The sequence below is a fragment of the Micropterus salmoides genome, unplaced genomic scaffold, assembly GCF_014851395.1.
Source record: "Micropterus salmoides isolate LMB-PRFRI ecotype aquatic unplaced genomic scaffold, ASM1485139v1 Ms_hic_scaffold_15, whole genome shotgun sequence".
In the NCBI taxonomy this organism is placed as follows: Eukaryota; Metazoa; Chordata; class Actinopteri; order Centrarchiformes; family Centrarchidae; genus Micropterus; species Micropterus salmoides.
This window is the reverse complement of record NW_024040596.1, coordinates 4,516,559-4,542,734: the sequence shown is the minus strand read 5'-3', so window position 1 is coordinate 4,542,734 and position 26,176 is coordinate 4,516,559. Positions and strand designations below refer to the sequence as shown.

At 41.2% G+C, this 26,176-nt stretch overlaps 1 protein-coding gene across 1 annotated transcript in view; it reads right to left on the bottom strand.

Annotated features, from left to right (window-relative positions):
• LOC119903835 (obscurin-like protein 1) overlaps window positions 1-26,176 on the bottom strand; it is a 39,960-nt gene extending 13,784 nt beyond the window's left edge. The window contains 20 exon segments of the mRNA XM_038720083.1: window positions 51-326; window positions 418-693; window positions 4,450-4,722; window positions 4,858-5,133; window positions 6,999-7,274; window positions 8,213-8,488; window positions 8,666-8,944; window positions 9,671-9,946; window positions 11,882-12,157; window positions 16,976-17,251; window positions 17,550-17,825; window positions 18,082-18,357; window positions 18,550-18,825; window positions 19,009-19,275; window positions 19,405-19,716; window positions 19,825-20,085; window positions 21,099-21,368; window positions 22,811-23,341; window positions 23,344-23,927; window positions 25,876-26,176. Of these exon segments, the coding sequence (XP_038576011.1) occupies window positions 51-326; window positions 418-693; window positions 4,450-4,722; window positions 4,858-5,133; window positions 6,999-7,274; window positions 8,213-8,488; window positions 8,666-8,944; window positions 9,671-9,946; window positions 11,882-12,157; window positions 16,976-17,251; window positions 17,550-17,825; window positions 18,082-18,357; window positions 18,550-18,825; window positions 19,009-19,275; window positions 19,405-19,716; window positions 19,825-20,085; window positions 21,099-21,368; window positions 22,811-23,341; window positions 23,344-23,824 (5,710 nt within the window). The 5' untranslated portion in view covers window positions 23,825-23,927; window positions 25,876-26,176.

The window sequence follows — 26,176 nt, the reverse complement described above, 5'->3', positions numbered from 1 at the left end:
GACTTGAGATGTGGTGCTCCATATCATCTTGGACCTTTAAGTACAATTACCTTGCACATTAATATGGAAATCCATCACATCATCCTTTGCATCACAGACATATTGCCCAGAACATTCCACGGTTAGTGAGTGAATGGTTAACTGACGCATGACACCATCCTCAAGGATGGTGATATTTCTGGAGTCTTCTACTTCTTCCCCATTCTTCTTCCAGGTGACCTCAGCATTTGATCTTGAAACCTCACAGTCTAGAACCAGAGTCTCCCCAACAAGTTTCTCTACTCTACTTGCCATCTTCCTTGGCCGTATGAAGCGAACAGGAGGCTCTGTGCATTAAGGAAATTTTGTGTTAGAAATGGATAAACATTGACACAGGAACAGCTATTTACAGAAACTATCTACTTTAGTTTTTTATACCTGCTATGTTTACGAAGAATGTCATGGAGTCATCCGCAGTATCACAGACGTATTCGGCGGAATCTTTGACAGTAGTTTCAGGTATAATAAGTCTTCTGTAGACACCATCCACCTCCAGAATAAGGTTGTCATTCTCCTCCACTTCGAGTCCGTCTCGATACCAACGCACCACTGCATTGGGCCGTGAGATCTCACAGCTCAGTACCATCCTCTCAGAGGTCTGCTGGCAAAGTTCCATTTGGGACTGACTTGGAGACACAATCAGCACTGGAGGTTCTGGAAAGGGCCATAATCAATTAGCCACCACAAACTTGTTTAATGAATGCTACAAGAAACTTACAGTGTTATCTAGGAGTCAAGTTGATGCATACATTGCCCGCAGGATCCTGGATGAATTGGTTAACCCCTAACCATGCCAATGTTAAAGACGTCTGTATGCTTCAAAGTGCTTGTCAGATCATTGAACAGAGTCTGAAACCTCCTATCAATGTCAAAAGTGATGGGGCGGCATCTGATAATTTTCTTTCCGAACTTCTTAAGCTGATAACAAACATGTAGCGATTGGCCGTGTGTGTGGGGGGGTAAGGAACTAGGAGGATTTGAACTCGAGCTCTCTTTTTTAAATCTCCACATAACTATTAGCATTGCTTTGTTGTGTCTGCAGTGTAGCACCAGAAATGCCCTTGAGGGGAGACTGTCCAAAGTGGGTACCGTTATTCCCTATATTTCCCTATAAACCTCAGCCAAGAACTCCCCAAATACAGTTTATAAAGTGTCCAACCAGAGCGGGGAACACTTTGGATCACTGCTACGCTACAGTAAGCAGTGCCTATCACGCTGTCTCCAGCGCTCCACTGGGACACTCTGATCACGTCATGGTGCCCCTGATTCCTGCATACAGGCAGAAACTAAACCTCTGTAAACTTGTAGTGAGGACATCAAAGAAATGGACCGGTGAAGCTGTAGAGGATCTTCAGGCGTGTATGGACTGCACTGACTGGGATATTTTCAGGGCTGCTACCAATAGTCTGGATGAGTTTACTGATGCTGTGACGTCCTACATCAGTTTCTGTGAGGACAGCTGTATACCAACAAGCACCAATGGCAAACCCTTGTTCACAGCTAAACTCAGACAGCTAAAGCCTGGTTCACACTACACGATTTTTCGCTCAATTTGCCGCTCGGCGAGCTCAGCGACCATCAGGCTGTGATCAGGGGTAAATCAGCAGCTGATCGGCGGTCGCCAGTCGTTATGTGTGAACTACTCAACGATGCAAGAAAACGGCTCCCCGACACATTTCTGACACATCGCCGACGTCTGCCAGATCTCTAGCATGCCAAATATCTGGAGGAGTCGGCCGACTCGACATCCACATCCAGCCAATGAGAGCAGGCAGCTACTTTTTCACCGCAAAACACTTTTTTACTCACTTCCACCTCTCTCTGTAGCTCAAACAATCCCTGCTACCTGCATGTGCTAATCCATTCTTTCACCCAGATTCTTTGTCTTTATAATTGCTATCTTTATAATAACAAACAACAGCTGTTTTGTGTTTTGGTTCGCTTCAATTCCCATTTCACCTGTGTTTTCTTGACAAAACTTGGTTTGGAGACCAGCGTCGGGTGACAGAGTCTCTGTCAGCTCGTGTGGTGCGTGACCCCCTGTCACCGATCAGTCACGTAGTGTGAACGCCAAAACAACTTCAAGACTCCCATCACTAGACGGCAAGTTGTGTAGTGTGAAGAACACGGCTATCGGCCCACGCTGAACGTCGTGAAGACTGCACGAGCCTTAAGGTTGGAAAGGAGGAGGCATGTAGGAGTGGGGCCAGGGCCAGGTGCAGGGCATTAAAGTACAGGTTTAGCAAGGAGGTGCGAGAAGCTAATGACTGCACTCAGAGAGACTAAAAAAACAGTTCTCTGTCAACAATGCCACTTCTGTCTAGAAGGGGTTCAGACAGATCACTAACTACAAACCTAAAGCCCCCCCCCCACTCGATTAACAACTGTCGCCTGGCAAATGAGCTGAACCAGTTCTACTGCCACTTTGAGAGTCAATTGGACACCATCCCACGTGACTCCTCCGCTCAGCTTCAGCCCCAGTCCACCATCTCCTCCTCCCCCTCCTCAGAGTTGGCCAGCTCCACCCCCTCTCCATCTCAGAGAGAGATGTCAACAGGACTATTCAGGAGGCAGAAACCCTGCAAAGCTCTCTCCCCATCCACCCCGAAGCACTCTGAAGCACTATATTTGTGCTGATCAGCTGTCTCCGGTGTTCAGACATTTTTAACACCTCACTGGAGACATGCCATGTTCCAGCCTGCTTCAATGCCTCCACCATCATTCCTGTCCCCAAAAAACCAAGGACCACAGGACAAAACGACTACAGATCTGTCGCCCTGACTTCTGTGGTAATGAAGTCTTTTGAGCACCTTGTGTTGTCCCACTTTAAATCCATCACAGACCCTCTCCCGGACCCCCTGCAGTTCGCCTACAGAGACAACAGGTCTGTAAATGATGACTCCCCAGGATCCTGTTTGTGGATTTCAGCTCTGTTTTCAACACCATCATCCCTGCCCTGGCTGCAGGACATTGGGCTCATCTGGTGGGGATGAGTCCGCCTACAGGTGGGAGACTGACCATCTGGTGACCTGGTGCAGCCAGAACAGTCTGGAGCTCAACGCGCAGAAGACGAGTGGAGATGGTCGTGGTTTTTAGAAAGACCCTAGACCCACCCTCCCCCATCATCCTGTGTGACTCCCCAGTCACCACTGCGGACTCCTTCTGCTTCCTGGGCACCGTCATCTCCCAGGACCTCAACTGGAAGCTGAACATCACCTCCCTCACCAAGAAGGCCCAGCAGAGGATGTACTTCCTGCAGCAGCTGAAGAAGTTCAGCCGGCCAAAGACACTGATGGTGCACTTCTACACCGCCATCATTGAGTCCATCCTCACCTCCATCACCGTCTGGTACGCTGCTGCCACTGCCAGGGACAAGGGCAGGCTGCAGCGCATCATTCGCTTTGCAGAGAAGGTGACTGGCTGCAAGCTTCCTTCTCTTCAGGACCTGTACCCCTCCAGGACTCTGAGGCCAGCAGGAAAGATTGTGGCTGACTCCTCCCATCTCGGACAAAAACTGTTTCAGACTCTCCCCTCTGGCTGGAGGCTGTAGTCCATTAGGACCAAAACCTCTCGCCACAAAAACGGCTTCTCCCAGTCTGCATCTAGCCTCATCAACAAGGGTCCGGGTCCCCCACTGACACTCCCCCTTTCAAATAACGCAAATGTCTCTGCACATGTAAATATTATTTCATATCATGCACAAACCTGGCACATTGCACATATTTGTTGTTAATTGTTAATCGTTGTTTTATATTTTCAAACTGTCAATTTATATATTTATGTACACAATATTCTCTTCCGTTGCAATACATCTGCACAACACAAACCGGAGTAATGCACATATATATCTGCCACATTGTTCTTTCTCCACAAATAGTTGTATTATGTTTCTCTATTCTTTCATTATTCTTATATAAGTTGCTTTGTTATTCCATATTTATATATTTCTACATTTATTTATGTCAACTGTATGTTTGTCTGCGTGTAGCACCTTATCACCAAAGCAAATTCCTCGTATGTGTAAAACACTACCTGGCAATAATCTGATTTTGATTTACAATGAAACAGTCTCTTCCCTTTCTAAAGGCGGCAGTCTTCCACCTTCGTGTTTCACCATTCGGGACAGTTATAAACATTTTTGCCTTTAGACATGTATAGACTACACTGATCATGTGACGTCGTAACTGCGGAAGCGAGTGACTAAGGCTCTCTATAAGGTCCCACAAACATACGTAAAAGTATTATTTCTTTCACATAGACAGTCACCCACTCAATACATCTGAGTAGGTCAGTAAAAATAATATCACTATTGAGTGTAAGTAAACAAACTTAGGGCCATGTTCCCTAGGCTTGTAGAGCAGAACAGGGTTACATCTACGCATACATTATATGTAGTATCAGGGATTTTACCTGTAATACTAAGGTGAAAGAATATTGAATCGTCAGCCGTATCACAGACGTATTCTCCAGAATCTTCGACTCCACTAGAAAGAATCTTCAGTCGTCGATAGGGGCCTTCAATCTTCAGCTTGATGTTCTCACTCTCCTGCAGCTTTTGACCATCTTTGTACCAGCTGACAGCACCGTTGGGACGAGACAATTCACAACTCAGAATAATTTCCTCAGGGACGTGACGATCAAGGTGGACATCCTCCTTCGGGTAGATTATCATCACCGGAGGTTCTTTGAATAAAAAATATATGAAATTGAAACACATCTTCTTCACATTTTAACACAGGTAAAGTGAATTTAAGTGAATAATGTGACAGTTTTTATGTAATCTATTTTTAGAGAAGATTTCATAAGCCATTTTATTACCTCTTATGTTAACCTTGAACATTAAAACATTGTCTCCTGCACGGCATGTGTATGTGCCTGTGTCGGACAGTTGGGCAGAATGAATTGTCAGATTCCTTTTGGTGCCTTCTTCCTTCATTGTGACATTATTTCTTGGTTGCATCTCAGTTCCATCTTTGTACCACTGGACAACACCATCAGCCCTTGATACTTCACAGATGAGAACAAGCGGTTCTTGTTCCACAACACTCTTGAAAAGGTCCTCTTCTGGGATATCAGCAAATGTTACTGGTGGCTCTGCAGAAAACGGTACACAAAAGAAAGTAAGTTGTTTCACCAAAGTAACATTCATTGTTTATGCTCATGCAAGCAGTAGCTGTAAAGTCAGATTTGGTCAGCTTAGACATGCTGCTATCTAGATAACAACCCAACAAAGATATCATAATTATCAGTGGGTGTTAATCCACTTGTGAAATAATGAATTGAAGCAGTGCACTGATGTAATGCAATTGCCGTAGGCGCATAGGAGAGAACGGTAAACTCATCAAAATACATGCTATTTTTCAGACACTGGCCTTAAATATAAAGCATGTACATGAAAAGCAATTAAATGTTTAATGAAATTAGAAGGAAGTTAGGACCATGATGAATATGATGATGATCAGGTTTTGCTGAGTTCACAAAGTTTTATAAGACTCTACAATGACAACATCTTGCCAAGAAAAAGCTTAGCATATCACCTTTCACCTCCACATTGAAATCGTTGAAATCTGAATCATCATCAGTTTCACAACTGTGTACTCCAGAGCATGAAGACGTGGCCGACGTCATAACCAATGTCCTCTCATTGCCCTCTGAATCGATGTTTATTCCCAATTGAGGCAAGAGTTTTATTCCGTCCTCATACCAGCAGGTCTGGCTTGTGGGGTCTGAGATCTCACACTGCAGTTTGATCGGGCTGTCTGCTTCAACAGACTCGCTCCTTTCAGCCTCTGGAACAGCTGAGAATCAAACTGGTGCTATAGGAATTTCAATTCATCGAACAGTAACCAGATAATCAGATTTGCTATGCGTTGTAACATACTTGGATCTACAGGCTGAAGGCTGTAAAATTTTGCTCTGCTTAGACAGATGGTGTACAAATTGTTTGGAGTTGTGCCTACTCAGGTTGACAGTGAGATTTACGTAATTACTTAGACATTACTAGAGTCATGGACTCGCATACAGTCAGTGAGCCAGCATAGTGGAACATGAATTCCAATTTTAAACTGTTGTTTTTTTAATAATGTAAAGTATATTGACCTTGACAGCAGTTTAAATGGCAAAAAAATGTCTGATCTGTTTCTCTGTCTCTCTGCCTATTAGTTAATAACATTTTTATGTACAGCCTTAATGCCAGGAGGTGCGCAGCATCCGCAACTCACCCCTCATAAGTCTAGCCAGAGTCACACAGTGACCAGAACAACAGCCAAATTAGCAAAGTTTAACATGTTTAGAAACTGAGTCATATGGGCCACTACCGTTACCGCTGGACTAGGCAGTTAAATCAGCATGATCATTTCTTTTGCGTAACAAGCTGTAAACACAACATTAATATCATAACTTTATAAAGTTGTGGCAAACATGTTAGCAATCAGTTGCCTATTTACACACTCGGATATATTTGAAATATTTTCATCAGCTAGTTGCCAGTTTTATCTCTTGTTTGGTGCTGGGTAACATGCAGAGGTTTTTGACAGGGTTGATGAGGGCAGTGAGACTGAACTAAACAGTAAAGTTGCGAGCTGTAAAACCAAACAATGAGCTGAAAAAGACAAAACACTCCTTAGAGCTGAAGCGAACTGCAGAGTTAGCTGTCTGGGGTTTTTTTTGCTACGTGCGCTCCCTTTTACATTATAGTAATTTGAACCACTGGCTGCTTCCAGTCTGAAAGTATTTGCTTCTTAGGGAAAAAATACTTATTCATGATAAAATGTAAGTAAGATGTAATATTTTCTATCAGGGTGAACATGTCCATCAAAGTCACAGAAAATACATAATAAGTATCAGTACACATTATCTTATTATCTAGAATCAAATATAGAAGCCTAAGTTGATCTAGTAGCCAAGCATTAATTTAAAGAAGTTAGTGATTCTGACATAACTCAAAATAATTAGATCACCTGCAACATCCACCTTGAATTCTATATGGTCATCTGCGGCCTCACAGCTGTACAAGCCAGCGTGTCTGACTTCTGCTGATTTAATAACCAGCGCTCTCAGTTTTTCTTTTGTTAGGATTTCATATTCACTCTTTGAAAGTAGCTGTTCTCCATCCTTGTGCCAGTAGACCTGGGCAGTTGGCTCTGAGACTTCACATTGCAGCTTAATCGGGCAGCCTGCTTCAACAAATTTGTTTCTTGCGACATCTGGTAATGATGAAAACCTCACAGGAGTAGCTGGGGGGTATTACAAGATTTGCAGAGCACTGCTGTTTAGCCAGAACACCATTTTACAGTGTTTGGTTATTTTTGCACATACAACATTAGGCACTTTGTGTTTGCATACAGGGTTACAAAATGCTTTAAATTAATTGAAGGTTTTTTTAAGAGCAATTGACCCTTCGCTAAGCCCCGCCTCCCTTAGTTGCTGTTGAAAAGTCCGACTAACTGTCGGAGCTGCCACTGTCTATTACAGTACTCCCCAGAGAAATATTGTCAAATTAGTTGGAAAAAGCGATCTCAGAAAGAAGCAGACAGTTTTGCAGTTGCATTATACGTTTGAAGGTTGTATTCAGGCTGTCTGACTTAGTCAAACGGACGTGGAAAACAATGAAAGATAGAAGCTAAAGCCTACCAATCACACAGTACAAGTGAACCACCGCATCCCCAGATGATGAGACCAAAAATTATTTTAAGTATCAACACTGTTCCTGTACAGCTGGGTAGGCCTCTATTCATTATTACATTAATTAAAAAGCAGAACAGTAGGGCTTTATTATGTTCCATTGAGTAGGACGTTAGCTAGCGTTAGCTAACTAACATGACAGTAGGAACGATCCACAGCCGGCATTTTAGAATAAATCGTAATTCTCCTTTCAACCTCTCTGGGTAGCGACTGTAACTATTACAAGAGCCCCAGGAACAGCGTTTGACCAGATCTTGAGCTAGAAAATGACTCTTTTTACATTAAAGTCAATGGAGCGCATCCATGAAAGTGTCGGACTTCCGTTAGAGTTAAGTCCTGTACTGCGCTGTGATTGGCCAGCTGTGTATTCGGGGCGTGGCTTAGCGAAGGGTCAATTGTGCAACGAAGTGTACAGTTAAAAGTAAGAAATGTAATATGTTCAGCTCACACCTGGAAACTCATTCATTAAAACCGAATACAAGAAAATCACCTTCGACGTCCACATGGAATGTCACAACATCATCAGCAAGGCTACAGCTGTAGAGGCCAGAGTCAGAGACCTTAGCAGAATGAATCATTAATTTTCTCAGGCTCCCGTCTCTTTTCATATCTAGGCCAGTTTTGCAAAAAAGCTCCACGTCATCTTTAAACCAGGAAACCTGGGCAACAGGATCTGAGACCTCACACTGCAGGATAATTGGACAACCAATTGCAATGATCTTGTGTTTTTCAGACAGTGCCATTGGCATGATCTGTGGCGATCGGCCTAAGAGAAGGGAATAATAAGGGTTTTGGATAAGAGAATTCACTTACAATGGACATAACACACTGTCCAGCCAGCCACACCATTTTCTCATGAACATTCAAAAGCTAGTAAGTTTTGTTCACCACTCACACCATAGAAGAAGATGGATGTGGCATGGTAAGGATAGAAATAAATCACCTTTTACGTCCACTTTAAATGTGATGGTGTCATCTGATGTTGAGCATGCATAGGTGCCAGCATTTATGTTTTCAGCTGAATGGATGAGTAGTGTCCTTGTTAGGCCATCTGACTGTATTTCCATATTGTTTTGTGGTAGGAGTTTCATTCCATCCTTGAACCAGTCGACATGAGCAGAAGGATCATGAGAGAGTTCACAGCTAAGGACAACGGGAGAGCCTTCTTGGACGAACTTGTTCCTGTCAGTCTCTTGAAGCTCTGAGAACTTCACAGGTAGTGCTGTAGGTTTCAGATGTTGCAAAAGAAGTGTCTTAATAAACTTAAAATAATTTAATATCCAAACTACTGTTTGTAGTTGACAAAGAATTTCCAGACAAACCACATACTCCACACAACAACATAAAGACAACTGGCTTAAAGAAGACAATACAAAACAAACGTGATTCGAAGGGCTAAAAGAGCAAGAATCAAGATCTGAAATGTCAAAGTTTATCCACAGCTACTGTACACTGACATAAAAAGCACAGGTAAAACGCAAACAAAGTGACAGTGTTCAGTTAGTGCCTTTATGAACAAGACACAAGAAAGTTAGTGTTCTGAAGATATTGGACATGCATAACAAGAGGCTGCATTGTAAAGCTGCATGTTTAATAAGATTTTCAGAGAGAAGACATCCTGTATTATTTCATTTCTCGTTAAAGGTATAAAACAGTCATTATGATTGGGTGTGATAGGGAGTAGTTCTATTTCTTTAACCTGACCTGACAGGCAATAATAATTAAACAAAACGAACTGGCCTTTACTTAAATTTTTTTAAATAAATTAAATTACAGAAATCATACTTACGTAGGAAACCTGTTGCTTTACATTTTTAGAGCAGTAACTGATCAAATTAGGAAAGCAGAAAAACGAACCATTTTCTGTTAGGTGGGACTTCATCACCTGCTCTTTCAGTTAGTTAGCCGTGCAAGACAGTGAAAGCGCTACAGAGTTTCTGAGCATCACCTTTTACTTCCACAGCGAACTGGATGTCATCATCCTTTGACTCACAACGGTACATGCCAGTGTGAGCCCGCTCTGCTGACGGGATAACTAGACTCCTCAAATGTCCCTCGGACTGGATGTCTACTCCATTTTGAGGCAGGAGCTTTGTTCCATCCTTGTACCAACTGACTTGTCCAGTGGGGTCTGACAGCTCACATTGTAGAGCAATGGGACAGCCGGCCATGACCGCCTTTTTCTGGTCAGCCTCAGATAAAGCTGAAAACTTCACAAGTGGAGCTACGGGATTGAATGTAAAATAGAAGTGATCAATAAAACAGGCACTATTATAAACAAAGTGAAGCAAAGCACAATACTGAAACTAAAGCCTTCAGCAGCATATTCAACCAATAAAATTACATGAAATCCTTTATTGTAACCACAATTTGGATTCAGTATTTATAGCGAAAGGTGTAGCTTTTAAATGAAATATTTTACATTTTACAAACACTGAAAACCTGGTAGAACTAAAAGTAACTAAAAACTAAACTAAAAGTTAGAAAAAAAGAACTGAATGAAACAGTCAGCTTTTAAGGGAAAAAATAAATGATTAAAAATTTGGGTCTAATAATTAAATTAATGAATTAATCTATGGGCCCCATGATTAAATTATAAAAGTCTTAAGCCATTTTTTTCAGTCAATCTACATTTTTCTCAACGCATTTCTGCATTGCTTATGCACTTGCAGGACGATTCAGTCAGTGTTTCCTGCCTGTACAGCAGGAGGTTTGGAACTTTTCCAACCTAATATCACCTAATATCAAATTAAAGGGACTAATGAAACCTTGGCTGCTTGACATAACCGATTGTACTTTTCTTTTGATGTGCCTGTGAAGAAAGTGAGGGTCAAAATAACTGTTCTGACTGTGCCAAAACTGCACGTCGGTCTGGTAGGGATGTTTTGAACGGATGTGTGTTAGGGCTGGACGATATGGCCAAAAATGTCACGTTATTTCTTTCAAGTTTAAAGGTTGATTTTTGCTCCTGTGTGAAAGTTGAAGAAACCTGCTGGTTAATTGTGGTTTTTAACTCTTCTTTATGGTCAACACGTGAGGCCAAACAGTGGATCACTTCACAAATCTGAGGTAGATCATTCAAAACAATTATGATAAAATCATTGTTAACAAGTATCATTCAGTCATTTTTCTTCATTTGTGCATGTTTCAAGTAAATAAAATCAAATATTTATTGAATATTTACTGAACATTTGCTATATAGTTATTGAAAAATAAATCCATAGCGAGCCAAAGTCTTCTACTACCCTTTGGCAGTCTTTCTGAAAAATGTGAGCATGTTCTCAGGATTTTCTGTTCGTATTCTGAGCTGCATAGGCGTATAATACGTAGTATATGTAATAAAACAACAATTACTTTGTTAGGATTTATCAACCACACCCATTCATCACCCTCCTCAGCACGGTGGACATAAACATTAACAGTCTCTTCAGTGCTAGTTTGGAAACCATGCAAAAATGTATGTACATTTAAAGAAAAACTCCAAGAAAACACTTAACACAACTCGGTATCAGGAAAATTGGTCTGGCTAGTTAGTCAGATGTTTAAAAATAAGGTTCCCTGCATAAAGTGACTTTACCGTTACTGACATTAGAATCCGCCTAACCTATGCTGAGTTAGTTTTACTTGTGGCCATTTTGTCAACCAACAATTTTATAACACCTAAACCTATTCCAAAAAGGAGAACAATGGAACTTAATTACTACATGAAAAAGTGTAAGTCAGAACTTTACATAGTGTAAGCTCTTCTCTTTACCAATTGAAAGACATTGCAAGCTACCTAACTAGTTACTCCCAGACATGAAAAAGGAAAAGCAGAAGGAGCCAAATGGTGTCAAGTAAGGTGGCTAAGTGATTAGCTAAATATAGAATGTCATTACTTTAGTAGGGGTTGTGATGTAGAGACAGAATGGAGCAAGAGAGCATAGATTCTGTCTATGCCTTTATGTTTTTAACTCAGTGTCATATTTTTGCTTATGTTCTATTTCTTGAATGACATAAAATCTGCATCTATAAAACCCATTTACTTTAGGTTGATTTCAAAAGTAATAAAATAAGAACTTACTATTTACAAGCAAAGCAAAAGCATTTAGATGCTATTTACCAAGATGCTATTTGGCAAGAATCTATTTATAGAACGGATGAAAACAACTTTTGTCACCTTTAACATCCACATGAAACTGCATATCATCATCTGTTGTCTTGCAGCTGTAAATCCCTGCATGAGACAGCATCGCCGACTGGAAAGCCAGCGTTCTTATGGAACCCTCTGCCAGCATGTCTTGCCCAACTGCTTCATGTAGTTTTATTCCATCCTTGTACCAAGTAACTTGGGCGTTAGGATCTGATATCTCACATTGCAGCACTATGGGTTCACCAACTTCAACAGACTTGTTCCTCTCAGTCTCATAAAGTGTTGCAATTCTCACAGGCGGAGCTGGGGATGTTTGAGGTAACATTAAGAGAAAATTGCATCACAATTACTGACTACAACAAAAATGGTGCTTTCAAACAACAGAAGAGCAAAATCTCAATTCAAGATTAGTCATGCCAATAAATCTTAGAGTTAAAATAATTCATAATAAAATATACAGTGTCTCACAAAAGTGAATACACTCTTCACATTTTTATAAATGTTGGATTATATCTTTTCATGTGACAACACTAAAGAAAGGACACTTTGCTACAATGTAAAGTAGTGAGTGTGCAGCTTGTGTAACAATAGTGTAAAATTTGCTGTTCTCTCAAAATAATGCATCACACAGCCGTTAATGTCTAAACCGCTGGCAACAAAAGTGAGTACACCCCTAAGAGAAAATGTCCAAATTGGGCCCAAAGTGTTAATTTGTGTGGCCACCATTATTTCCCAGCACTGCCTTAACCCTTTTGTGCACGAAGTTCACCAGAGCTTCACAGGTTGCCACTGGAGTCCTCTTCCACTCCTCCATGACGACATCACAGAGCTGGTGGATGTTAGAGACCTTGCGCTCCTCCACCTTCCGTTTGAGGAGGCCCCACAGACGGTCAGTAGGGTTTAGGTCTGAAGTCATGCTCGGCCAGTCCATCACCTTCACCCTCAGCTTCTTTAGCAAGGCAGCGGTCGTCTTGGAGGTGTGTTTGGGGTCGTTATCATGTTGTTGGGATCCTGCTCTGCTTCAGTGTGTCACAGTACATGTTGGCATTCATGGTTCCCTCAATGAACTGGAGCTCCTCAGTGCCGGCAGCACTCATGCAGCCCCAGACCAGGACACTCCTACCACCATGCTCGACTGAAAGCAAGACACGCTTGTCTTTATACTCCTCACCTGGTTGCCGCCACACACGCTTGACACCATCCACAGACCGTGTTACACTAACGTGTCACATGACACTGGGGAGGGAAAATGGCTAATTGGGCCCAATTTGGACATTTTCACTTAGGGGTGTACTCACTTTTGTTGCCAGCGGTTTAGACATTAATGGCTCTGTGATGTGTTATTTTAAGGGGACAGCAAATTCACACTGTTATACAAGCTGTGCACTCACTACTTTACATTGTAGCTAAGATACATTTCTTCAGTCTTGTCACATGAAAAGATATAATCAAAAATGGACAAAAATGTAAGGTGTGTACTCACTTTTGTGAGATACTGTATGTCTTTCAGTTATTAGTAATCTAACAAGAGGTATCTTTGGTTAGACTTGAGATAACTAGGCATTCAAGTTAGGGTTTAAAGTTATGTATTTACTCGTTTCCCTCTCTTTTTGAAGGAGTTTTATTATGAACAAAAGGAAAATGTTGAAATTTTCAAAATGTTAAAGACTGCAAAATGCAATCTCTTTATTTTACACCATAACATTGTGCCCGACCATTTTGTGTTTGATAATGCTAACCATTTAAATCACCTTCAACAGCCACCTTATTTGCAGTGACACTGTCACTCCAGTGACTGTCACATGTCCTTGATAGATAGATCTCTTCTGATTGGAGAGTAGATGCCTGCTTGATATAATAAGGCTCTGCAAACAGGGTAGATGCTCCTTGTCCAGGGTTGTCTGTACTGTCTACTTGGTCTTCTGTGGCCTTCATGGTGTGATTACACCCTGGTTGGATGGATGTGGCCTGTAGGGACTGATACAGGTTAGCTTCTGCTTGTCCTGTGTGATAGAAGTCATCCAATCTCACACATGCAGACTGTTGCAAGTTGCACGGTTCCCCTGAGAGAGTTTCTGCCTCTTTAGAGTTATACAAGTCCAATGTTTGAAGGGATGCAGTGTTATTTAAGTCACCAAGCTTCTCTAACTGGACAGTTGCGGTCTGTAGGGGTGTGTTTAACTCCTCTGTTTGGTCAGTTGCAGTTTGTAAGCAGTCAAGAAGCTTCCCTAACAGGGCAGCTGGCATAGAGCTACAGAGCTCCTCTGGTTGGACAATTGCAGTCTGTAAGGCTTTAAAAGGCTCCTCTGATTGAACAGTTGCAGTATATAAGGATGTAAAGGGCTCCTCTGATTTGATAATTGCAGTCTGTAAGGCTTTAAAAGGCTCCTCTGATTGAACAGTTGCAGTATATAAGGATGTAAAGGGCTCCTCTGATTTGATAATTGCAGTATATAAGGATGTAAAGGGCTCCTCTGATTTGATAATTGCAGTCTGTAAGGATTTAAAAGGCTCCTCTGATTGAACAGTTGCAGTATATAAGGATGTAAAGGGCTCCTCTGATTGGACAGTTGCTGTATGTGAGGAGTTACAGAACGTATCTGATTTGACTGCTGAAATCTGCAAGTGGTTAGTAAGATGCTCTGACTGGACAGTTGACATCTGTAGGGGGTTACTTAGCTCTGAGTGGACAGTCGGCATCTGTATTGAGCCATGTAGCTCTTCTGATTGGACAGTCAGAGTCTTGAGAGTAGATTCCTCTGATTCAACAGTTGCAGTTTGTAGAACATTACAAAACTCATCTGTCTGGACAGCTGTCCCCAGGGTACAATCAAGCTCTTCAGAGGAGGCTTCTGCATGCTCTATATCGTAAATGAATTCCTCACCTTGTGACACTGTGGGCTGATGGTGTGTGTCAGATTGCAACATTTTTGGATTTATAGAGCTACAGTGAACTGGAGCTTGAGCATTTATTGTTTGTTGATTATTGTAGAGCTCCTTTAGCTTTTTAGTTGTAATCCAGTCAGTCATATATTCATTTCTTGATTGAGAAGTTGCCATTTGCCTGGAATGTTGTTCATATGTCTGTAGATCTCTTCTCTTGCCACAGAAGATGCCAGAATTGCATTTTGAGGACTTGCAGTCAACTTCTACAGGATAAGCCCCTTCAGTGGACTTCTTCTTCTCTTGGTCAGAAGAGAGCCTTGGCGATGTAGCTATAAGCATTGTGATGTACACAGAGAAAGGTTTTCAGTGGTTGATGGTCTCAATACTTCTTCTCATAACAGAATTTTACATCAGTGTGGGTTAGCATGGAGTTATGAGATAATTCATTGCAAAGACAAACAAGAAGATCGACCAGGTTTGGTCTGAGATTGAGTTTGTATATTTCCCCCTTCAACTGACTCCTAATACTGTGTACCATCAATATGTACACTAACATCTTAAAACCCTAAAAAGTACATGATTTGTCTTCCCTTTGATAAGAGTGCATTGTCATTGCAACGGGGAGAGGTTCAGGGCAGCAATGTGAATGAGAGGATCTGGTGATGAATAAGATTTAAGATGAACTTTAAGAGTTGTTAGCTGCTTGTTTCAAGCAAAGATGGCCGTTAAAATGAAGAATTAAATGACAAACACAACATATATGTTAGTATGAAGATCAGCTACTAAACAACCACATGTTTATGAGCCAAACACTGCAGGAAATGACATGAGACCAGGACTGAATATAACAAAAAAAAAAGATGTCTCAGATGATTGCGCTAACAGTAAAATACACCACTGTTGTTAGTGGCATGAAGGTGCTGGGTTAACATGGATGACTGATGTTGAAATATATCAAATCACCTTTGACATCCACAGTGTATTGGGCAGATGCATCAGCTATCTCACCAATCTCGTCACCATAGTGACACTGCTCTGCTGTTTGGACAAAGCCAAAAAGAAAACAATGAGCTGGGTGATAGCTTCACATATGTAACTAAAGACTTGCTTCTTAATTGTGCATGTACAATGTGGAACACCACCTTTCATGTCCACATTTAACTGTGCATCACCAGATGTTTCACAGCCAAGCCTGCCGTCACCAGACAAGTCATGAGACTGGAAGGAGAAGGCTTGGCTGCTGCTCTGTGATTCACAGTCAGCTTCCCTTTTTGGGTAGATCTGGGTTCCATCTTTGTACCAACAGGCTTTGGCAATTGGATCTGAAATCTCAAATTGTTGAACAATTGGACAGTGCGCTTCAGCAGACTCGGGCTTCTCAACATCAGGACCAAGCAGATATGTCGGAGATGGCACTACAGACAATCATTGGGGGATAATTTCAGTGTACATACCCTATTTTACCCCACATTTTAGAACAACTGACTTGAAAGAGATATTGTCAAAAATGTCACAGATATTAGCTCTGCATTGTCACAACAGATAAGAAGACAAACTAAAAGCTACATAAAGAGTTAGTCATAACTAAAACAGAAAACACATTTACAAAAAAAAAAAATCACCTTGGTTTTTTACTATTAATTTGGCAACATCATCTGCTGTTGCACAATAGTATGCTCCAGAGTTTGAAGGATGAGTTGGTTCAATGACAAGGGTCTCCTTGATGCCTCCCATTTCAAAATCATGCTCTCTATTAGAACCATGTTGTTTATCCCTCTGCCATGACACCTGGAAAGCAGGGTCTGAGGTTTCACATGTTGGTTGGGTTGGGCAGGTTGCTTCAAGTGACTGCGTCTCCACAACCTCTGGTGAGGGCGACAACGTTGGAGCTAAAGATGATGATTCATATTATAATTGCGGACTTAATAGTGCAAGTTCATACTCTGGTTAAGAAAGGGCTTAATGGTTCAACTCTCTCAAACGGGGAATTAATCTGTCGTATGATCAAATTCAAGTAGAGAAACTCACATTTTCAAGGATTAGCCTACATAGACATTTTCATTTTGTCAGTAGAGATTAATTTTACCATGATTTAAGAAGCAGTTCACAACATCTTCACACAAAACACCACATGAACACAGACAGACGGATATGCACGTTGTAAATGTTAGTCGTATCTAGTCTCCAGAAAGCGCTAGGATTTGCTTTAAGATTCAAAAATTAAAAGAAAATCACCTTTGATATCCACAGTGAAGTGGATAGTGTCAGCAGAGGTTTCACAGCTGTATAGCCCTGAGTGCAAGAACTCAGCAGATGGGATAACGAGCCTCCTCAACGTGCCATTACTCTGTATATCCCAACCATTCTGTGGGAAGAGCTTTACACCATCTTTATACCAGCAGACAGGCACAGTGGAGTCTGCAACCTCACATTCCAGCTCCAAATGTTTGCCCGCTTCAATTGACTTGGTTCTCTCAACGTCAAAGACAGTAGAGTACGTCACTGGTATAGCTAGCATTGGGAATTCAGGACAGCTAAATAAAATCAAGACTGTGGAAATGGACACCTTGCAAACATTTGACTGCTGAGCAAAAATGAAAAGGGTGCTAGAGACTTTCAATTCAGGAAGCAGTCACAAAACAAAAGATTATAAATAACAATTACTTAGTGCGTTAACAGTTCTTTAGAGTTATGTGCATGTAGCAGTCCTTCAAACCACATACAGTAGAAGCAGGGATTTATTAGTGGCATCTAGAAAGAGGAGGTGGGGTTACAATATGAACGCACAAGATAAAAAGTGTAAATTCACCTTTGATCTCCACTTGAAACTCCATGGTATCATCCTGTGTGGTACATCTGTACACACCAGAGTGGGACAGCTCTGCAGACTGAACAATTAAAGTCCTTGTGTTGCCCTCTGAGAGGATTTCTAATCCAGAGTTTGAAATGAGCTGCATTACATCCTTGTACCAGCAAACGTGGGCCTCAGGATCTGACACCAAACACTGGAGTACAATAGGTTGGCCTGCTTCGATCGACTTCGTCCTCATTTCTTCAGGAATTGCTGAGAACCTCACAGGTGGAGCTATAGATATGTTTAGATCTTATGTCAACCTTAAATCAACCTCATTCAAGATTCAAGATTATTCATGAAATCTATTTACTGATAACTAAATTACTAACATGCTGTATTGCAGTCAAAGAATATGTGACAGCTAGCACTTTTAATGAGTGCTAAGATGAAAGGCAACAAACAACATACAAAAGTGTCATCAGAGTTAGTTGCTTTGCTGAGGAGGAGCTTGTTAATGTTTCACACCGTTTAAGGTCAAACAAATCACCTTTGATGTCCACACTGAACGTGATGGTGTCACCCTTTGTCTTGCAGCAGTATAACCCAGAGTGGAAAAATTCTGCTGAATGGACAATCAGTTTTCTCGCCAAGCCGTCAGTTAGAATATCTACTCCAGTTTGAGGATGGAGCTTTGACCCATCTTTGTACCAGTTCACCTGAGCAGAAGGATCTGAGAGCTCACATTGTAAAACAATGGGGTAGCCTGTGTGGATGGTTTTGTTCCTCTCAGCATCTGGAATTGCTGAAAACTTCACAGGTGGGGCTATGGATATTTAGATAGTTTAATGGATTGTTAACTTGTAAATGTAAAATGATTTGATAAGAAAGACTTTAAGAGAAGACTAAATGCATTTTAAATAAAATGCAAGAATAAAAGATAAGAGGTGTAAAAAGTGACAAAGATGGTTAGTCTCTGTGAAAGGCACAAGTATTGTAAGAAACTCTCTCCACTCACCCTCTACTTCCACATTGAACCTGATGACGTCATCAATGGCATCACAGCAATACACTCCTGAATGCGAGAATTCTGCTGATTGGATGACAATTCTTCTCATGGTACCCTCTGATTGGATATGAAGACCATCCACTGTTTGTAATTCCACCCCGTTCTTGTACCAGTGCACTGGAGCTGCAGGGTCTGACAGCTCGCAGTAGAGAACAATGGGGTTCCCAATTTCTACAAATTTGTTTCGATCCATCTCTGACAGTGATGAAAACTTGACAAGAGGAGCTGCAAATTTCAGAAAAACAACGAGAATCTTTTACAACACATAGAAGAATGACCTGAAGGGCTTCAGTGCATCGGTGCCATCTTGCATTGCATTTAAAACACAACAAACATACAAAAAACACAATGAATCTTAGGCCGACCAAGTTAAGTACCCAGCAAACGATGACAGTGACCAATACATACCTTGAATGTACAGTGCTGCAGAATCCCGGATGCCATAGGCAATAAATGTGATCTCAGCTCCATTGTCTGTATCACGTACTCCGCGAATGCGAAGAGATTGGTGTGTTCGTGACCGACGCATGGAATAACGTTCATCATCCTGAAGTTGAGTACCATTTAAGAACCATGTACCAATAACTGAAGCAGAGAGTTCAATAGAGAAGAGGGCATCTTGCCCCTCTGGCACTAAGGCATCCTGTAAGGGAGCTTGTATTCTGGCAACTGGAACTGGAAAAAAAAAAGTTTATACATGATTTAGCAAGAATATCGCCAACCATGTTGTGATTTCATTGATTAAGAAAAAAACATCATGGCATAATTGATTTAGCACATTTGTTTTAGCGTAACTGAACTTACCCAAATGAACAGCTCTAGGGAACTCAACATTGTTGCTCTTTCCGTATTTGTTGACACTGCAAATTCGAAATCGATAATCAGCTTCACATGGTACGCTGTCACCAAGGATCTCCACAGAAGTTGCGGAATCAGTGGTCAGGCACTGTAGCCACTCCTGTGAGCCAGTGCCCACTTCTTGTCGCTCAAGCACATATCCAGATGGAGGGTTCTTTCGCGAGTCCTGAGCAGGAACCCATGAAAGAAGAGCAGCATTAGCCCGCTCTGTGTTGATCTGCACACCCACTGGACAACTGGGAGGACAGTGTCTGGCCGCTGAAACAGGAGAAGCCCATCATGCATTCATCCCTTAGGATTGGAAAATCTGATGCATGCAATGTTTTTGCATTTGGGATGCTATAATTTACAGATGAGGGACCTTACCTTTCACTCTCAGCTGAGAGGAAGTCTTGGATCTGCCTACAAGGAAAATTACAAGGCCAGAGTCTTGGGGCATTGTATTAACAAAAACCAGGATGTGAGTTCTCCCAAAGGACTTTAGGATGGTCTGATGGGTTTCACGCAGCTCTATGCCATCTTTGTACCAATGTATGTCCATTTCCTCTTTCTCCACTTCAACACAAAAGGCAGCATTTTCACCTTCCAATACATCCACTTTTCTTGGAAGCTTCCGCAAAATTGTCCCTGCAAAGACAACACTTTGACAGTAAGTGACTCAGCACATCAACAGGACAAAGATATTGATTACCTAATGTTCTACAAATGAAGCAACAAAATGTCTTCTGTAAATTCACACCAACAGATATAAATGTTTTCTGATTGACACCCCCTATCTAACATCATTTGTTAGTGCCTTCCTAAAGTGGTTTTAGGTTTGGTTAAGCGCAGACAACACTAATTTGGTATAGGGAAAGATCATTTGGTTAAAATAGCCACTGTATTAAGGCTAGGATGCAGTTGTTGTCATTTTTTAAACAGTGGTCTCCCATGTCAAAGTCCAATGCTTTGTTGACCCGTCCAACCACTTCCACCTCCTACCTTTATAGACTTTGTGGCTCTATAACAACTTACTTTCTTCCTTTAGTGCTAATTAATAAGTAAATTTTGGAATTTCATTAACAACTGATGCTGTTGTTTTTCTTGGAAGGTCAGACTCATAATGGACTAGTACTTTTGAATCAAAACAAGCAACAATACTATTTCTTGCTACCTTGATTGAAGCTTTTCCAGCTGGCCAAAGGAAAGCACTTTGTGTGGTATTCCTTGTGTGTGGTGTTATCTATGGTTTTTCTACTCAAGTCAAATTACTGACAAAAATTGAGACATCTGACTTTATGTTCAAGTATTTACCTTGTCTCTCAAATGCCAAATTTCTCAAAAGAGGTGAGAAAAGGGAAATGGTATAACAACATGGTAGTGCACGTATTGGTCATACAATTTTGGCCAAGCATGTGTTTCAACATGACAGAAGGGAAAGAAACAAATAAAGGGTAAGGGTTGTCACAGTTAGATCAACTTTGATGTTGATAATCTCAAGCATAAATTTAACTCTAAACTCTAAAATTATAGAAAAGATTCCAAATAGTCTGTATGTGAAACCATGCTGTTGTGTTATCATGTGAATCCGTTTGCACGTGCTTTTGCATTTTTATTATGCTTTTCAAAGAAGGCTATTTTATTACTCCATCCTGATTTACCTTTCACAGCTACCTCTGCAATGCTTCTCCCCCCATCGGGCATCTCGCAGAGGTAAATCCCATCATCGTCAACTCCAATGTCACGGATAGTTAGTCGCCGTTTTGTTCCCCACTCCTCCATTCCATATTTGGCCCCTGGCTGCAATCGTCTATCCTCCAGATACCATGTGATGGGAACAGAGTCCTCTGGAACTTCACACTCGAGAACAGCCAAATCTCGTTCCCATACTTCTAGATCAATAAGAGGCTGCTTGAACCGCACAGGCGGCTCTGGAACCAAGGAGGAGGAAGAACACCAGTTTGATTAAACCAAAATCACGTCTCCTAATGTAGTTAAAAATGATCTTAATATATTTATGTTAACTTCTGTCTATCAATTGGCAGTGGTGTTACTTGGTCAACATAAATTCTTTGGGCAAGCGACCCTGAGAAAACTCGCACATCACATCATCTATGTCCTTGTCATACACACTGTAAATTCCAGTGAAGCAAACAAGATCAGCAAAATCATGAGACAAGTGGCTTATTTAGTTGAGGAATGGAAAGGTCATTAACACATCAGGGTGTTAGAGAGGAAATAAACTGTTTGTAACAGACACCATCAGACCAAACCAGACAGTTGTAAACAAAAGAATGTGGACCGTATTTAGTAGTCCGTGTGCAAAGCTATTCATTTCTTTATCTTACTAATCTTTTAACAAGTCCAATTAAACACACAGACAACGGATGAAATACATTCATGATCGACTAATTAAATTGCCTTTAAATATATCCACTGATCATTAATCATGCTTAAATTTTCATTCAACACAGCACAGTACTTTCTGTTGGTGCCATGAGTTTGGACTTCTCTGGTCCATGTGAGAAATACGATCCCCTTCCCAAAGATTTCGATCACATGGATGCCCCCCTAGACCTTTCACAAGCTAAGTGACTTTGCAGACATCATACTGCTGTCGGAATCCATCTCAAGCTGATGAACTTTGCCTGTTTAGATATCTCTCGGGTTGAATTTCAGATCATTAATACATTTCATTAATCCTCCAGTGGACCCGGGGTTGAATTGCTTTTTATACAGCTGGTGTCAAATTATTTAATCACTAATTATATTTGCAGCTCAATGGCCAACTGGTCTGCCCTTTAATGGATTCAGTGACTGATGATACAAAATCATATACCTGAAATTTACTTGAATGAGTTCTGTGAATAAGCATTAGTGTGCTATTGTACAGTTTGTGCTGTTCATTGCTTTGTAAAAGCAATGTCACTGTCTTCTATCTTTAAGAATGAGATTCATTATTGTAGTGCTCAGGTATATAGTTTTATTGTGGTTTTTGGAAGATAGATCAGATTGGAACAGAACAATACTATATTAACAATATTATCATGGAGAAAAAAAAGCATTCTAAAGCATCATAATGTCGCCATAAAATGTTTAACTTTTTTATTTTGCCCCCTTTGTCTGGCCCTACCCCAATAAATGATCTAAGAGTACCTCTTGGATGATATCTCCCTGACATCATCTTAGCATCAAATGGATAGAAATCTGATCCAAGAACACTCCACACACTCACTCACTCACTCCTTTACTGACTGAAAAAAGTATCACAGGCTGCAATTGTGTCTGCATTTACTCTTTAAACTGCACCAAAATGTCTTAACATTTTCACAAAATTAAAACTCTGAAAACACTGAAAATGATCTTGACTTACCTTTTACGGAGAGGTGTACGGCACTGAGGGTTTGCCCTGCAGTATTTGATGCAGCACAAACATAAACTCCGTTATCCTTCTGCTTACAGTACAGAACTTTAAGTGTGAAGTATCCTTCTCTGTCCTCATATAACAAATAACGCCTTCCGGACAGTATCAGCCTGCCATCTTTCCTCCAAATTATTTCTGGTTTGGGTTTCCCAGTCACAAAGCAGCGGAATTTGGCATGTTTACCCTCTGTCACGGCAAAAATTTTCACTTTAGTTGACTTGGTCATGGTGTCGTCTTTGAGCCGGTTTTGCACTTGCCTTCCGGTCCTCTGTTTTCCCTGTTGGGCTTTCCAGTGACCATTTGTGTAGCCATTACGATTTCCTTCTTCCTCATGTCCTGGGCCTGCATCAACGAGCAACACTGCTCCTGCCAATGCTTCCCCGAACTCATTCCTGGCTTTGCATGTATATACACCACCATCTGGCGCACGAGTCTTAAAAATCTTGAGCTGGAACCATCCACCGTCCTGGTAGCCACACTGAAATGTGTGCTTTCAAATATTTCATTGAGTTTCCTGCCATCCTTTTCCCAGACAACCTCTGGTCGTGGGTTTCCCCAGAGCTTACAAGAGAAGACAGCATCATCCCCACGGCCAACGCGAGTGGAGAGGGGCTTGATGAGGAATCGTGGCTTATTTTCCTCTCGTAACTCCATTTCTTGTGCCTCACCTTCCACCTTCAGTGTGGCTGCTGCATATGTTTCCCCAATGCTGTTCTTTGCTTTGCATATGTACTGGCCACTATCCTCTGTGGTCACAGCTGAAATGATCAGATTGTAAACATTTCCATCCTCAAACACCCTATATCGTCCCTGTGGGTCGATCTTTTCATTGTTTCGCTCCCAGATAACTGCAGGTCTTGGATCCCCGCCAATTTGACACTTTAGGACTGCATCAGTTCCGCTTTGTACCATCACAGGTCTTGGATAGGCCAAAAAACGTGGTGCACCACCAAACACATCCATTTCTGCTTCTTTGTCAGCCTCACCTCACTTAAGAAGCCCAGGAGAGTAAGAGGTAGCAGTTATTCACTGGGGAAAGACAGTCCAACTTGTGCACTGCAAATTTCTGAAAAAGAAATGAATGAATTACTTTAAAGGTACTGTGTCTTATTCCTGGCCAAATGCTCCAAACTAATGGGAAGCAGCATTTTACCTCCTCCCACCCAATTTCACACTCGGTCTGCCCAGTCAGAGACAGGGAAGGTCGAGCGATGGCAGGAGACAAAAAAAGTAGAGGTAGCGGAGGAACGAGAGGTCGAGGAGAGCGAGTGAGGGAGAGCAGCTCATGCAGCAGCATCAAGAGCTAACCTTGCGCAAAGGGCTCTACTTCTTCATCCTCTCATGTTGGACTGAGGGCAGCCTGGAAGCTACAGTGACTCACTATTGCTTCTCGAGGCACAAGTGGTATTACAACACAGGGCGGCCGGGGCTAACTGCTTAGCATGCTCATTTCTCAGCAACACAACACATAGACGTCTTTGGCACGAATCAGAACTGTACTTCTTCACATTCTGTTGATCATGTTGGTTCATTTTTGGAGGTGAAATTCTGGCCATATTTTACTCATTGCACCTTTTAATATCAAAGAACTTGTGTGTTTTAGATAATGTTTGAACATGAAATTTTAATTTTTTGTAAGATTTCAGCCAAATAATTCAGTTTGTAAATGTTATAAGACGATACTTTCAGCCTGTAACAAGGAAATTCACTCTTGTGTTTTGGAATGGAAAATAAAACATCTGTCATTCAAACACTCAGCCTCCGCCCCTTTTAAGTGCATGTGTTTCATCACAAACGGAAGGTATGATTATTAGGGCTAATTGAATTAGATCTGTCTGCGTGAGAGAAAAACACGGGCGAGGGGGAACAGCCTTGTCCTAGTGCAAGAGCAGCCACAACACACGCCAGTACAGCTGGTGCTGTATTTCAATGGGAAAGTGCTTAATATAGTACACCCTAAATAAAGACCTGTGAGGGAGTGTGTGTCAGGTATCACAAAGAAGCCTCTGAAACCCGCGTGCTCACACAAACACAGGCCCAAATCACGGTCTGCCCACCCAAGAGACCTTGCAGTCAAAATATGCTGAGCCTCCATCACACCCTTTGTTGGCAGCTCTGTTGGGATATTCTTTCTTTAAATGTCACTGTCAAATTATTTTTATGTCAAATTCATAAATAAATCAGTTAGGCAATCCCAAACAGTTTGTTTGAACTACCCGCTGAAAATTATGCTCTCCATTGACCATTTGTGTAATCTAATCCTTTGCTAAAACTTTTCCCGGATGAGCTTTTAAACTTCAAAGAAAAGATTAATCAGTAAACTTATATAAATGAAAGTTTGGGAGTGTTGCAACTTAGTCCTCTTGGCTACAGGAAAGAAAAGTTTCAGGACTTGAAGACAATAATCTCAGGAAAGAGTTTTAGAAGTCACCTAGTTGTCCATCATAATATTACATTATTTATTTAGAATTATATATTTTGCAAAAATATATATGAATGATAATAATCGTATTAAAATGTTGTGCAAATACAAAAAAAACTTTCACAAATACTGAATAATCCTGTCTCATATTCTTTTCATACCTTTCAAAGTATTGTCAATCCTTATGTGAGACGCATTCCAACTAAAAGGGAAATCAAGCTTTTAAATTATGTTTTTTGCTGCTAAACCTAAACATTGTAGGTAAAAATGAATTGATCTAAATATTGATGTAAAAGACAAAGGTTAACATGACAACAAAGTTGAATTCTTTTTTTCAACAGATGAACTAAATCTTGATGGAAAATTTGTTGAACAGTTTGATATATTATTTGATATAATTCTGTGTTTATATTCATTAAAATCTCATGTTCACATAGCAGGACATTTGAACATTGCGTTTAAATTAAAGTCTTCAATATTCCCTCCGGAGGTTTTAAGAGAGGAGATTAACCCCTGTGTTTACTTGTCTGATTTAATTGGAATGACCTCTGCCCCCTGTGAAGCTGTGCTGTGTACCCCTCACATGACCTACCTCGCTTCAGTCGTGGGGAACGACCGTCAACATACATTCCGCACTTGCAATCTCTCCCCGAGGTAAGAAGCAAGACCACTCGTCTCCTGAAGTCTGAGTAATGTCCCAAGTTTCCTTCAGATTTAGACACATGCTCTCCTCAAAGGTCCCAAGTTCTGCTCCAGTGCATCTATATTGACTTGTGTCGAGTAGGAGGAATAGAAAACAGATCTGCAGTGTCCACACCAACTTCCCATTTAACAACTTCAGAGTGGTTCCCCAATCTCTGTCGCTCAGACGTTAGGCACCCCAAGTGTCATTG